The following is a 13843-nucleotide window of genomic DNA, read 5'->3' on the forward strand; positions in this document are numbered from 1 at the left end:
GTGATTCTAGTACTTTTACTAGTCACAAAAAGGGATTCAATCAGGCAGACCTAACAGGAACTGTTTTCAGTATTTGCTTTTTGTAAGAGTGATTAAAATGAAACCTGGAAACGCACACTTCGCTAAGAACAGACTGATTAGAAGAAAACAGACGCGTGCCTCATTTTAACCGAATCCAATTATTAGGAAAGATTAACCACCGAGTTCCTTAAACCAGCTGCATTCCATGTTGTTTACAAACACTAACGACTTGGCAGACAGGCATAGGGACAGCAGGAAGGTGTTCAAATGTTCTCCTCTGAATTAAGCCCTCTCCCCAACCCCTCAGAGCTCCAACCTTAGTTTTTAAGGGACTCTATAAATAGTGTGATAACTCTCCAAATAAAAAAGGGGGAAGGAAACTAGAGAGAAGGGTGATGACAATGTAAGAGTTGAAAACAGAGCTGGTGGAAAAGGGTTCAAGGCACACAACACAGGCGTGAAGTGGCCCAAGAGCACAGATCCCAGGAGCGTGTATCACGGTCCCAGGTCAGCTGTGCCTACTCTCACCACCACTGGTCTCTGAGGAGGGTCTGAAGTGCCCATCAACCCTTCACAGCCGGAGCCCTGGCTACCTCAGGACCTCAGGGATCTCAATTCTTCATCATCGTAACGAGGCACAGAGATCGGAAACTCCAGCTTTCCTTGGCTTTATTGAACCTCATTTATTCAGCTTCAGGGAGAAACACAAACTCCACCTTTTGAATTTAGACTGGTGCATAGTCTATAATGCACCAGTATTATAGACTATTATTACACCAGAAGTAATAAAAATACTGTAGTGGGTTGCCATGCCCTCCTTCAGGGGATCTTCCTAACTCCGGGATTGAACCCAGGTCTCCTGCATTGCAGGTGGATTCTTTCCTGACGGAGCTGCCAGAGAAGCCCCACAGAGCTTGAGGACTCATATCGTATCAAGTACGTTGTTTTACTTGTTTGGAGGTAATTTGAAAAAAAGTTATTTAGGCACAAAGGGAGAAAGCTGGAATGCTTATGCAGGAGAAGCTAAAGGTAAGACAGCCTTCAATATAGAAAATACTACTGTTCTAAAGGAAAGAGGTTCTCCTGAGACACTAACAATGGCTACAGCTTTACGACAATTCAAGACACAAATGAGCTTTGGGGTCTGAACCAGGTAAGGGTGGTTCCCACAGAGAAGGAGCAGTGAGACTGGAGAAAATGGGGTCTGCCCCCCTAGAACTGAAATGAAGCTTCTGATCACTAGGCAACTCTATATGTAAATGCGAACATTTCAGATACTATACAGAAGTCGAGGCAAGACCTCTCAATAAACAAGGGAAATTAAATATTCATTTAATTCTCCTCCCCACGAAACCCCAAATAAAATGACAGTAAAAGAATAGATTAAAAAAAAAAGAATAGATTAGGCAAAAGCTCAAAAGGCTAAAGAAGATGACAACAGACTAGAGACAGAAGCAAACTTACAGAAAATTTCACTCTTTTAGATGAACAAAATTTGAGAAAACCTTCCAATAGTAAAGATACTAAAAAAGAGGAGGGGGGGAAATAAACTCAGGTCTCAGAAACAATCCAGTGAGCACAAGAAAACCTTGGCAACAACAAAATCTTTGAATAATATCATAAGAAAAGGAGCAGAAGATATTGCCTCCATGAAACAAGGTTTAAAAAAAAAAAACAAGGTAACACTCTAAAAAATGAAAAATGCAAAGAGTGGACAAAAAAGTTGAAGATACAGTCTAAAATGTAGACTAAGGGAGACAATCAAAAAAGGGAGAAAAAATAAAAATAAGGAATCAGTCTGTTTCAATATGCAATTAACCATATTAAAAAGAAAAAGACAGAACAGAGACATTACAGTAATAGGAAGAAAACCATCCCAATAATGGTATCAGAAATGGCTTAGACCGGAGGCACACACATCACCAGTCTGAACGGGTCGGTAAAGAACACAACAACAGGGTCATCATCAAGAGACAGGATGAGACTTCAGAACACTGGGGACAGAGAGCACCCTTCAGGACTCCCAAACACATTCTAAAGGGCAAAAGAAGGCACGTACGTAAGAGAGAAAGAGCCAGAACGGCAAGTGCCCTCTCAGCATCAAGAGAAGTCAGAAAGCACCAGAGCAAGCCCCAAAGACTCTGAAGGACGGGTATGCCCTAGGATGGACGTCCAACTGACACTTAGACAGATAACCAAACCTGTCTTCGGTACACACGACCTCAGAGCTTATATCTGTGCATACTTCCTTAACAAGCGACTCCAGGCCGTATTCTGCAAAGCAAGGGAGGAAACCACCGGGAAGGGGTCGGGATGGAGGGAAGGAGACAAGTGCAGGGCGACGGAAGAGGCGCTGCCAGGCATCAGGAGAGCAGAGGGGACCTGCTGGGCACGGCTCCATGGAAACTGACAGGAGGCCTTCGTGGCTTTCTTTGGTTCTCTTGAAGACTTTGGTTAAGAATAAGCGACAATTAAGGCCGAGATTAATTTCATTCTGGGAGAATCAGGGAAAGTGAAGTTGGGCAGGGATGGTGGGAAAAGACAGCAAAGTTCCTGCTTCTGTTTCTGCCGAAACAGCAAGTCAGTATACATACATGTGTACATATGTATATATATTAATAGAAGTATAAGCACCTTATTTACTCTCTAAGGACACATTCCAGAAAAAAAGAGCAGAGGATTGATGAGTGGTGTCCTCCAGGGAGGGGAATACAGAGGAGGGTGGGCACTGTTGATTCTGCGTCCAGCACAGACAAAGAAGGGTCCCCTGGCAAGGTGACCCCACACACCACCTAATCTGCCCTCCTCAAATTGCACAAGAACTCCATGTGTACATAACGACGTGCTAGAACCAAGTTTAATAAAACTTACTTTCGTACCTATATTATCACCTATATATATATTTAAAATGCCACAGATCCACCCAGCAGCACAGTACAACAGCATAAACCACCATGACAAACATGTAAAGATCTGTGGTGTTCTCTGATGATTCGGGAAAGAGTTCAAAATTCTAAAGAGAGTTCTTTAGACTCTACAGACACACAGAGGCATTTACAAAACTATATTTATTTCCATCTGTACATGTGGACCACTTATATTTAGACATGTAAATAATTCTCAAAGAATCAGATCATTTGGTCTAGGCCATATGAGATTTTGGTTATGAGAAAATTCTGACACAAAATAGGGGTAAAAAAAATCAGTCTGATAAATTAGAAACTGTTCTAAAGACTCTTAAGGCTTCAGGCAGTGCCTCTCTCTCTTCCATTAGAGAGAATTCTGAAATTCCAAGTCAAGTTTCTTGGCATTAAATCTGCTGATATGAATGAACAATTTTCCTTTAATAAATTATGAACTGCATTCACCGTCCTTAAGACTACTTTCAAGCACAATTCTATAGGCTACTTACGTATTAACAGATACTTACATTGACTAATCCGAAATAGTGCTCGTTGACCGGAAACTGTTCTGGACCAATCTCTTTCTCTAATGCCGAGGCATTGGCGCCCTATGGGATGAAAAGGAGAAATCTGAGTATTTAGGGTATTTTCCCAATCCTGTCACAGTTACATACACACTACAGAGAGATCCTTAAAATGATTTTGCTTCCTGTAATAACCTAACATTATGGAAAGAAAATAAAGGGTGACAATGAAGAAGAAAGGCTTTTAATAATATGACTAAAAAAAAACAGTTTGCAGGAACAGTTGGATCAAGGAATTCTACTAATCCTGCTCCTTTTCCTACATGATTCTTATGTGATGGATGAGAGCCCCTGCTGTCTCTGTGGTCTCATAGGTGTGTGATCTCAGAGACATCCTGAAGTTAGGCATACCTTTGGCAACCTAATACTTCTTCAGCAGTGCACACATGAAAATTTCTCATGCAGAACAAAGGGGACAAGAATGTTTGCTGAGGGCTTCCCTGGTGACTCAGTGGTAAGGAATCCACCTGCCAACGCAGGAGACATGGGTTCGATCTCTGGTCCAGGAAGATCCCACGTGCCTCGGAGCAACTAAGCCCATGGGCCACAACTCCTGAGCCCATGTGCTGCCACTACAGAAGCCTGTGCGCCTAGGGCCTGTGATCCACAACAGGAGAAGCCACTGCAGTGAGAAACTAGAGGACAGCCCCTGAGAAAAAGCCCGCACAGCAGCAAAGGCCGACACAACACAGCCAAAAATAAATAAATGATAATACGAAAAAAAACTCTTAAGAAAAGAATGCTTCCTGAAACCTCACCGATGACAGCACAGCTGACAGCAATCTATTAACAGGTGGTCTATAAAATGACAGCGTACCATGCAGCAGTCAGAATAAATGAAGCTAGAGTTCATTCAAACACACGGGTATTTCTCAAATACGTAATATTAAGTACACAAAGAAAAAAGGAGATCAACACAACCACCACCACATATATACAAAATAGCACACGGCAGGGGGCTGGGAGAGTGTACATGACACGCACCTGAGTGGGGCCGGAAGAGGACCAGGATGCAGAGGTGAAGGGGGGGGGGGAAGGCAAGAGGGGAAAGTGAGATGACACCCAACAAAAGAAGGGCCCTGCTCAGAGAGTAACCGTGTGTCACAGTCTCAGCAATATGATCGACTCATGTCTGTGCATCTAAGGCCCCAAAGGAAAAGGGATGGAGGTGGGGGGGGCAGGGGTGACAAAGGCCCCGGGTACCAGCGTGTAATAGCAAATGGACTCAAGATGCAGTCTGAAAGGGAAATAAGAGTGATTCTGAAGACAAAGCAGGTGTTAACTTCAAAATTCCCCAGAAAACACAGGACCAGACAAACACAACTGACCCTACTCACAAAACAGCCGAACACTGCCTTGTGTACATAGCTGCGGACAGGGCGACACGCACACGGCGCCTCCCACGGGACCACCACGCTCAGCACCACCTGCGGCCCAGCGCGCCCCTGCTGTCTCCTAAGGCTGGAAGCCCGGCCTCCTTGGCTTCCTGACATGCCAGGCCTGAAAATAAGGCCTGAGGGAAGGGACTGGGTGGGCTGGAGGTCAAGCTCGACCAAAACAAGACATGTGCCTGAATACACTCCAGCCACCCAGCACCTGTATTTATTATTTATACATGTTTACTTGTTTAATTTAAGATGTACTATTCAGCTTTATATAAGACCCTGATACAATCCCTAGCTCACAGATACTATTTACTTATAAATTTGGCATTCCACGAACTGTTTAATAATAACACGAAATTCAGTTATGACAACAACTTCAAGATCCACTGAGCCAGAGCCCTCTGTGGGGAGTCTACCAGCCACTGTCCACAGCACCGGCTCAAGTGTCTTGTCATGGAATTCCCTTGCGTGTGCTGAAAACCATCACTAAGAATTCAAACTGACACTGGTGTCATTCAAACAAGTATAACCTCTTCCCCCCCCCCCCCCCCCCCGACACACACACACAAAAGCTAGAAAAGGTGCTATTCTCAAAGCATATCTACTTGGAACAGTAAAAGCCAGCAGGCACACCCAGGGAAAGCATTTCTGGCCCTCAGGGTGAATCGAGAACCCAGCATGCCAGGCTTCCCTGTTCTTCCCTATCTCCCAGAGCTTGCTCAAATTCATGTCCATTGCATCGGTGATGCCTTCCAACCATCTCACCCTCTGTCCCCCGCTTCTCCTCCCGGGCTCAATCTTTTCCAGCATCAGGGTCTTTTGCAATGAGTCAGCTCTTTGCATCAGGTGGCCAAAGTGCTGGAGCTTCAGCTTCAGCATCAGTCCTTCCAATGAACGTCCAGGGTAGACTTCCTCAGCAATTTTCCAAACCCCAGCTCTAAGCTCATCTGCTGGCTATTCAAGGAAGCCCTTACACACCTTAGGTTTTCACAGCTCAAGGTCAGATAACTTCTAAAGTCTCTTCTAACTCAACATTCTATCATGTCTAATCACTTTTATCCACACTTCTGAGGACATTACTAGATTAACACAAAACTCTAGGGAACTCCAAGTCAACCAGCACATGACAAGCACCATAGATGGTTACAGATGGGAGTAAGGGCAGCAGACTGCAATGGAAAGTACAGAGCGCGCGGAACTTACTGACGCGAGTGCGAAGTTAAGGTACAGCGCAGTAAACTATACCTTAGTGCAACGTGATGACACTGCAGTGCTGATTCTGTGAATGTGCGGGAGGACAGTCTCATGGCAGGAATTCAAGACTCTCTTGCAGAAACAACCAGAGCACATTCCTGCCTCTAGCCAAACGCTAACTACAAAGGCAGAGTGTAGACAGAGCAATCCAGTTGCTGATGAGCGGTTGTTTGTTGTTTTTTAATTTAGAAGTGTTTTCAACACTCTAGTTAGACATTAAGTGGTAAAAAAAAAAAAAGAAAAGAAAAAAAAACCCACCAAGTTGAAAATTCGCTACACAATTTTTTTTAGTACGTTTACAAGAGTTCTCAAACACCATCCCCTGAAGATTCTAAGATTCTGTTGAAGGTTGCCAAACCCTATCATGTCAAATAATAGTCCATCCAGCAGCCCAGGATTTAAATTGAGCCTAGAACCTGTCAACATCCAACAGTGATGGCTCTGAACAGTCTCCCATCCCCACACTTTAGAAATATGTTCCTACTGCAATTAACAACGTTGCATGAAATCACGATTCTTCACTGGGACAAAGGGAAGAAATGTTGGCACTCTCAGGAATCTCTGCTCTAAAGCTTTTGTGGGGATCAAGAATGTCATCTGTTTTGTCTGAGAACACAACACACTGAAGGATGAAGACATTCTTTCTGACTCTTCTGTCACCACGTAAGATTATCTTTAGACTCAGAACCTATTGCTACAAATTCATCAAGAAGAAGTGATTAGATATTCATGACCCTCCTGATGAAAACCACCAAAAAGTGGATGAACTTTTTAATTAAAAAAAAAAAACACACAGTAATTTAGTGAGCTGGTGAGAAAATAAGAAATCTGCAGAAACAAAAAATCAAGTGATGGGAGAACCTGGGAGATGAGCAAATGCCAAAGACGGATTTCATGAGGAGGCACCTGCTGACACCAGCGACTCAAGCGCGCTATGCTGATGGCCGGATCAAATGGGGCACGGGGACCAGGGCTGAGGTTCAGGGCCCACTCAAGACAGGGAGCGGCAGGAGACCCCCACACCGCAAGGGAGCCAAGAGGGCTGTGTCTTCAGCAAAGGCAAAACAAGAAATAACCCTGCACCACAAGAGGAGATGGCAAAGGAACCTGCCGGACTTGTCCTTGGCCTGGCGGCAGAAGAGATGACCAGTATCTTCCCGACAGTCATAACTACAAGCTTGCCCCCATCAAAGCCTGTGACCCGAATTCACACACACAAAATCAGGCAGGAAACGAAATTCAACGAGGTCCTGAGCGGATGGTGCCCACAACTAGCAACCAGTGAAATTACAGACTCACTCCAGAAGACAAATTCAAGCTACCCACAAGGAGTTCCCGCAAGTAAAACTCCCAAGAGATTGAGTTCACCATCAAAAATCACACATACACACAAAAGCAGAAAAACAAAGCACCACGTATAAAAACCAGTGAAAACACAGACAGAAGAATTAGACTCAAGATGCTAAATATCAGAAATATTTCAGACATGACATAAAGCAAATGGTTGGTATATACAAAGAAACAGCAAAAGCCTGATTATAAGAATAAACGTGAGGATTTAAAGCCTAAGCTGATTTGTTTTTAAAGAATCAAATAAAACTTCCAAATCTGAAAATTATAATTAAAAGTAAAAAACTCAATGGTAATTAGTTTAATGGAGACAGTTTAAAAAAAAACCTTCGGTACTCTGGCCACCTGATATGAAGAGCCAACTCATTGGAAAAGACCCTGGATGCTGGGAACGACTGAGGGCAGGAGGAGGAGGAGACGACGGGGGATGAGATGGTTGGATGGCATCACTGACTCAATGGACGTGCGTGTGAGCAAGCTCCGGGAGTTGGTGATGGACAGGGAAGCCTGGCGTGCTGCCATCCATGGGGTCACGAAGAGTCAGACACGACTGAGCAACTTAACACCACCACCCAGGCCTAGTCTAATTCTTAGAAAACTGAGTTTCACCGAAAATTAACCACCCACGCTTGTGAAAGAAGAGGAAGTAGAAACTACAAGGATGCCTTCTGTTTACTAATAAAGATACTATGTTTTGAGGACACACCTGCAAATAGGAAAAGAGAAAACCAGTTCGGAGATGGCTCTTCTGAAGAACAATGTTTACACAGTCAACCATGGAAAACACATCTGACTGCCCTGCATTCTGCCATTATGAGAAACAAACACACAAAAGCAAAGTGACACCCAGAAATGTTTTCAAGGAAGTAAATTAAGGCCACCTCGTCTACCATCTAAAGGTCGACTATGATTAAAAAATGGTTATGTGTAAAGATGTATTTGGAAAAGCGAATTATGTTCAGTACACACTATTTAAGAAAATAGCAAGCTTTTTATACATTTTAGCAAGAAATAAAAAGTGATGAAAACATAAAAGATGAACACCTCCATCTAGAAAATGGACTTATCAAGAACACATTCGTCCATCCACATCTGTGGGGAACTGGTTCCGGGACCTCCACAGATCCCAAAACCCAAGGATGCTCAAACCCCTCATGTGAAATGATGTGGTTCTTGCATATGACCCTGAGTCATCTCTCAACAACATGTAACACCTAGTGTGGTGTAAATGCCATGTAAATAGCTGCCAGCACACGGCACATTCAAGTTTTGCTTTTATGAACTTTCTAGGACTTTGTTCACAAATGTTTTCAATCCTGGGAGGCGGAACCCACAGATACGGAGGGCCGGCACTTCCTTCTTTCCATTAGACAGCTTACGGTTCTTTATACTAGATAGCCTGTATTTAATACAAATATGAGAAAACACATTTCCCCCACTGCTGTGTTTCGAGTCCTACATTGAAATCCAGCATTTATCATTCCTAGTTTAATACTGAAAAGCGTCAGATCAGGTCGGGAGCCAAAGGAGAACTGCCAAAACAGGCAGGAAAGGCTTCCTGAAGATCAAAGAAGCAAGTGACCCTACAAACCGAGAACATGCAGGAGGCACAGGAAGAGGCAAGGGTGGATGTGGACACAGCAAGGAGGAAGTGAGTGCGGCAGGAAGAGGGTGAACCCAGACAGAGATGTGGGAAGCAAGCTCCTGTCCCCCAAACCAGAAGACGGAGAAGGCAGACAAGGCTGAGGGCCCACGACTGTTCCCCTGGAAAACGCCATACCCCGACGCTAAACCAGAGATGCCGTGCCCGACACTAAACCAGAGACGCGCCGTGCCCCGACACTAAACCAGAGACGCGCCGTGCCCCGACACTAAACCAGAGACGCCGTGCCCCGACGCTAAACCAGAGACGCCGTGCCCCGACACTAAACCAGAGACGCGCCGTGCCCCGACACTAAACCAGAGACGCCGTGCCCCGACACTAAACCAGAGACGCCGTGCCCCAACACTAAACCAGAGACGCCGTACCCGGACAGTAAACCAGAGACGCCGTGCCCCGACACTAAACCAGAGACGCCGTGCCCCGACGCTAAACCAGAGACGCGCCGTGCCCCGACGCTAAACCAGAGACGCCGTGCCCCGACACTAAACCAGAGACGCCGTACCCGGACAGTAAACCAGAGACGCCGTGCCCCGACACTAAACCAGAGACGCCGTACCCCGACAGTAAACCAGAGACGCCGTACCCCGACACTAAACCAGAGACGCGCCGTGCCCCAATGCTAAACCAGAGACGCCGTGCCCCGACAGTAAACCAGAGACGCCGTGCCCTGACACTAAACCAGAGACGCGCTGTGCCCTGACACTAAACCAGAGACGCGCCGTACCCCGACAGTAAACCAGAGACGCCGTGCCCTGACACTAAACCAGAGACGCGCCGTGCCCCAACGCTAAACCAGAGACGCCATACCCCGACAGTAAACCAGAGATGCCGTGCCCCGACACTAAACCAGAGACGCGCCGTGCCCCAAAGCTAAACCAGAGACGCCGTGCCCCGACACTAAACCAGAGACGCCATGCCCCGACACTAAACCAGAGATGCGCCGTGCCCCGACACTAAACCAGAGACTGTACCCCGACACTAACCAGACACTGTACCCTGACACTAAACCAGGGACTGTACCCCGACACTAAACCAAAGACAATAAACATTTTCATGAGAAAACAAACCATTTCCATACCCTCAGTTTCAGGCATCCTAAAAGTCATCCCAAAGCAGCAGTCCTTCAGAAAAAATGAACCTCAGTAAGCATCTGAGAACCAACAAGGTCATACCCCTCAGCAGACAGCCGAGTATCACAACCACCGCCCCCTTCTCAGTGAGGCTGACGAGATCACAGTGCCTCTCCCTACCGAGACAGTAACTGATGGTTTGTGAGACTTCTGTTCCAATAGTCAAGTACACATACATTAGGTCTAACTGCCAAACTGCTCAATCAGAAAACGTGGAGCAACGTTTTATCACTTACAAAAACGTGAACCCCTCTGTTTTCCCCAAATCCTGTGTTACAGTAAAGTGAACTATGTGAAAAGTCCCTCACACTCCTGCGAGGAAAATCACCATCCAGCTACAACGTATTATTAAGCTGAAGTGAAATCAAAACTATGTAAATTATTGACTGAATGAATTATTCTGTTACTGTAACAACAGGGTTCATACTCTAGATTCCAGGGGCTAATTGTAATAAAAACTAAAATTATCATCAAACTGAAACAGTTCTGTTAGACACAGACAGGAACTGACTGCAGCTGGCACCTCCTGGAGTCCTGTCCAAAACACCCTGCAGAGTGCAAAGACGTCACAGAGACACAGCGGGAAGTTCCTGGGGTCAGGCCCTCCACCACCACTGCTCAGCTGAGAAATCCTCAGCATTAACTATGTCAGAAGGTTTACAACCACAGGCTGTAAAACCCTTCAGAAAAAATGAGGGGAGAATACTTTCTCATTTTATGAAACCAGCATCACCCTGACTCTGAAGCTAGACTAAGACACTAAAAACTGCAGGCGCTATCCCTTATGAATATAGATGCAGAAACCTCAACAAAGCACTAGTGAACCAAATTCAGCAACATATTAAAAGGATTACCAACCATGACCAAGTGGGATAAACACCCGGAATAAAGCACTCTTACAACTCAAGAACAAAAAAAAACAACCCAACCAAAAAACAGGCAAGTGACTTGAACTGACATTTCTCCAAAGATGATATACAAATGGCAAACAAGAACATTTAAAAATGCTCAGGATCACTACTCACTAGGGAAATGCAAATCAAAATCACAAGGTGCCACTTCACACCTGTCAAATTGGCCAGAATCAAGGGGGAAAAATGGAAAACAACAAGCGTTGGTGAGGATGTGAAGAGACTCAGTGGTTCCTCCAAAAATGTAATACGGCATTCCCATATGGCTCAACAATTTCAATCCTAGATATATATCCAAAAGGTCTGAAAACAGGAATGTCAACATTCATAGCAGCATTAGTCATTAAAGGCAAAAGGCAGAAAGAACTCCAAATGTCCATCAAGAGAGGAACAAATACACAAAACGTGGACTAATACAATGGAGTATCATTGAGCCATAAAAAGAAATGAAGTACTAATTTATGCCACGACATGCATGAACTTTGAAAACATTATGCTAAGTGAAACAAGCCAGACCCAAGAGGACAAATAGTGTAGGACTCCATTTACATGCAACACCTCCATTGGGCAAATTCACAGAAGACAGAAAATAGATTAACTTTAGATTAAGCAAAGTCTGCAGACAGGGAGGAATGGGGAGTTCTACTGCATGGCCGTGGAGCTCCGGCTGGGGTGATGAAAACATTCTAGAATGAGACAGTGGTGACAGCTGCACAACACGGCAAATGGAATTAATGTTACTGAAATCTATACGTAAGATTAACTGAAATGGCAGGGGTTTTTTGTTATATATATCTGACCACAATTTTAAGAAAAAGACCTCGTGCTCAAGGGTCAAGGCTGTCACACTGGGATCCCAAGACAAGAGTTAATCACGCGTCCTCCCCCACCATCGTTTTCCTGAAGAGCAAGTCACTACTGAAATCCATAATTTCTTGGGTAAAAAACCTCACCGTGAGGATCAGATAAGGCCAAGTGTTGCTTGTTTATAGTGTCACAAGCCCAAAAATATGAGTTAAGCCTTGAAGCAAACAACACCTACCTTCCACTGCTCTGATTGAGCTAGCTACAAGGGTAAAAAATAAAGACAACAGGAAAATTCCGGGAGGCACCGCTGTCTGAGGAAAGATGGGGACAGCAGAGCAGAGAGCAAGTGTGGTCCAGATGCCCAACAGCAAGAAGTTGAGTGACACCCAGTGTTATGTGTGGCACTGCTGAAAAACCTCAGTAAAATTCACCTTTCAAAATAAACACACGCTTCCGTATTTTAAATACAACTAGAACACAGTGTTCCGAATGCAGGGAGAAATCGGAGTGGGAGCCTGAGTCTGGGAATGCTACAGAGGTCCTGTGTGGGGGCCCCAGCGGGGCCGGGAATCGGGGACAGTCTGAGCCCAAGCTCAGCACCACCTCCAGGACAAGTCACTGCGTCAGTGCGGTCTCTACACCTCCTAATACAGGAAAACGCCTACTCTGCCAAGCTCTCGGGGCTGGAAAGCAAACGACGAGAGTGAAGCTTCCCTTTGCAAGGCTATCAGAAGCATCGGTCACTCAAGTGATGGTTTCAACCAAACGGAACAACACAACGGAAAATTCCAACAGAAGACAGCAAACTACCTCACTTGTACTTTGTTTTGGAAGCTACTGGGCAGGTTAAAGAAAACACATAGCTCTTTATCCGAAAGTCTGAAGTTAGCACCCCCTGGACAGTTGTAACAAATACTAGAACAAGCACCAAATCCCTTTTGTGCGCCTCATGTAACACCTTATTTAATAAACACTGCAAGTTCACACGCTGAAAACAATACGAAGTGCAGAGGGCAGAGAGTAAGACTAAGGTGTTGTTGGCCACCCCCTCCCTTCAGTTCCTTTCCCCAGAGACACCGGCTGCTGACAGCGTGGTCTCAGCTCTACGGTGGCTATTATCACAGCTGTAAATTACAGACGTCTCGTCACCAGCTTTAAACCTGCTCTGCAAATGAGAAGCTGGCGTGCACACACCTCCGCTTCTCCTTCCCCACGCCACCTCCTAGTTTTTATTACGAATTACTGGGTATAAGACTGCTTTAGGGAATCTAGTAATTCTATATTTAACTCTCTAGCCAGATTCACCAATCTCATAAAGTAGGTAAATTACTGCCGTGAAACTCTCCTTCTACGTCTCTCCTTCCTCCCCATCCCTACTACCTGTTTACCTGGAGAGGGGCTGGACCACTCACATCTGCTTCTGTGACAATTCACCCACCACATTTCACTCACAACACAGGAGCTCCACAGACAGCAGTTCAGACAGCAGCCAATGCCGCCCGGGAGCTCGACTCGAAAGCAGACAAAAAGACGTTGAGTAACTTCGACGTTAAGAAAAGGTGAGTTACAAAGGCGACAAAACTTTACAAGTAACTATCAAAAAACAAAAAAAAAAATCATTGCTATGACAGAGGCAGTTCAGGAAAGTCAACAAAAAAAAAAAACGTAAGGAATAGACACAGGGCCCTTGGACATTTAACTATTGTCACTTAAAGGAGAATCTTTCAAGTTTCCTGTTCTCTTTCTCGCTCCCTGGTTTCCCTTAAGTGTCTGGAAACCCCCGCTTAGCAGATCCAACTTGTGAAAGAAAGACGGCCAGCATCTGCGTCTCTGGT

At 45.1% G+C, this 13843-nt stretch overlaps 1 protein-coding gene across 6 annotated transcripts in view; it reads right to left on the bottom strand.

Annotated features, from left to right (window-relative positions):
- USP12 (ubiquitin specific peptidase 12) overlaps positions 1-13843 on the bottom strand; it is a 57272-nt gene that overhangs the window by 22122 nt on the left and 21307 nt on the right. For 4 of the 6 annotated variants that reach the window (XM_070471713.1, XM_020916308.2, XM_020916307.2 and 1 more), the window contains exon 2: positions 3452-3532. In XM_070471713.1, coding sequence (XP_070327814.1) covers positions 3452-3532 — 81 coding nt within the window. Of the gene's footprint in view, positions 1-3451; positions 3533-6138; positions 6267-13843 lie in introns of all 6 variants that reach the window. The other 2 variants (XM_020916305.2, XM_070471714.1) reach the window with 1 other exon arrangement.

Source organism: Odocoileus virginianus, chromosome 8 (assembly GCF_023699985.2).
Source record: "Odocoileus virginianus isolate 20LAN1187 ecotype Illinois chromosome 8, Ovbor_1.2, whole genome shotgun sequence".
Classification (NCBI taxonomy): Eukaryota; Metazoa; Chordata; class Mammalia; order Artiodactyla; family Cervidae; genus Odocoileus; species Odocoileus virginianus.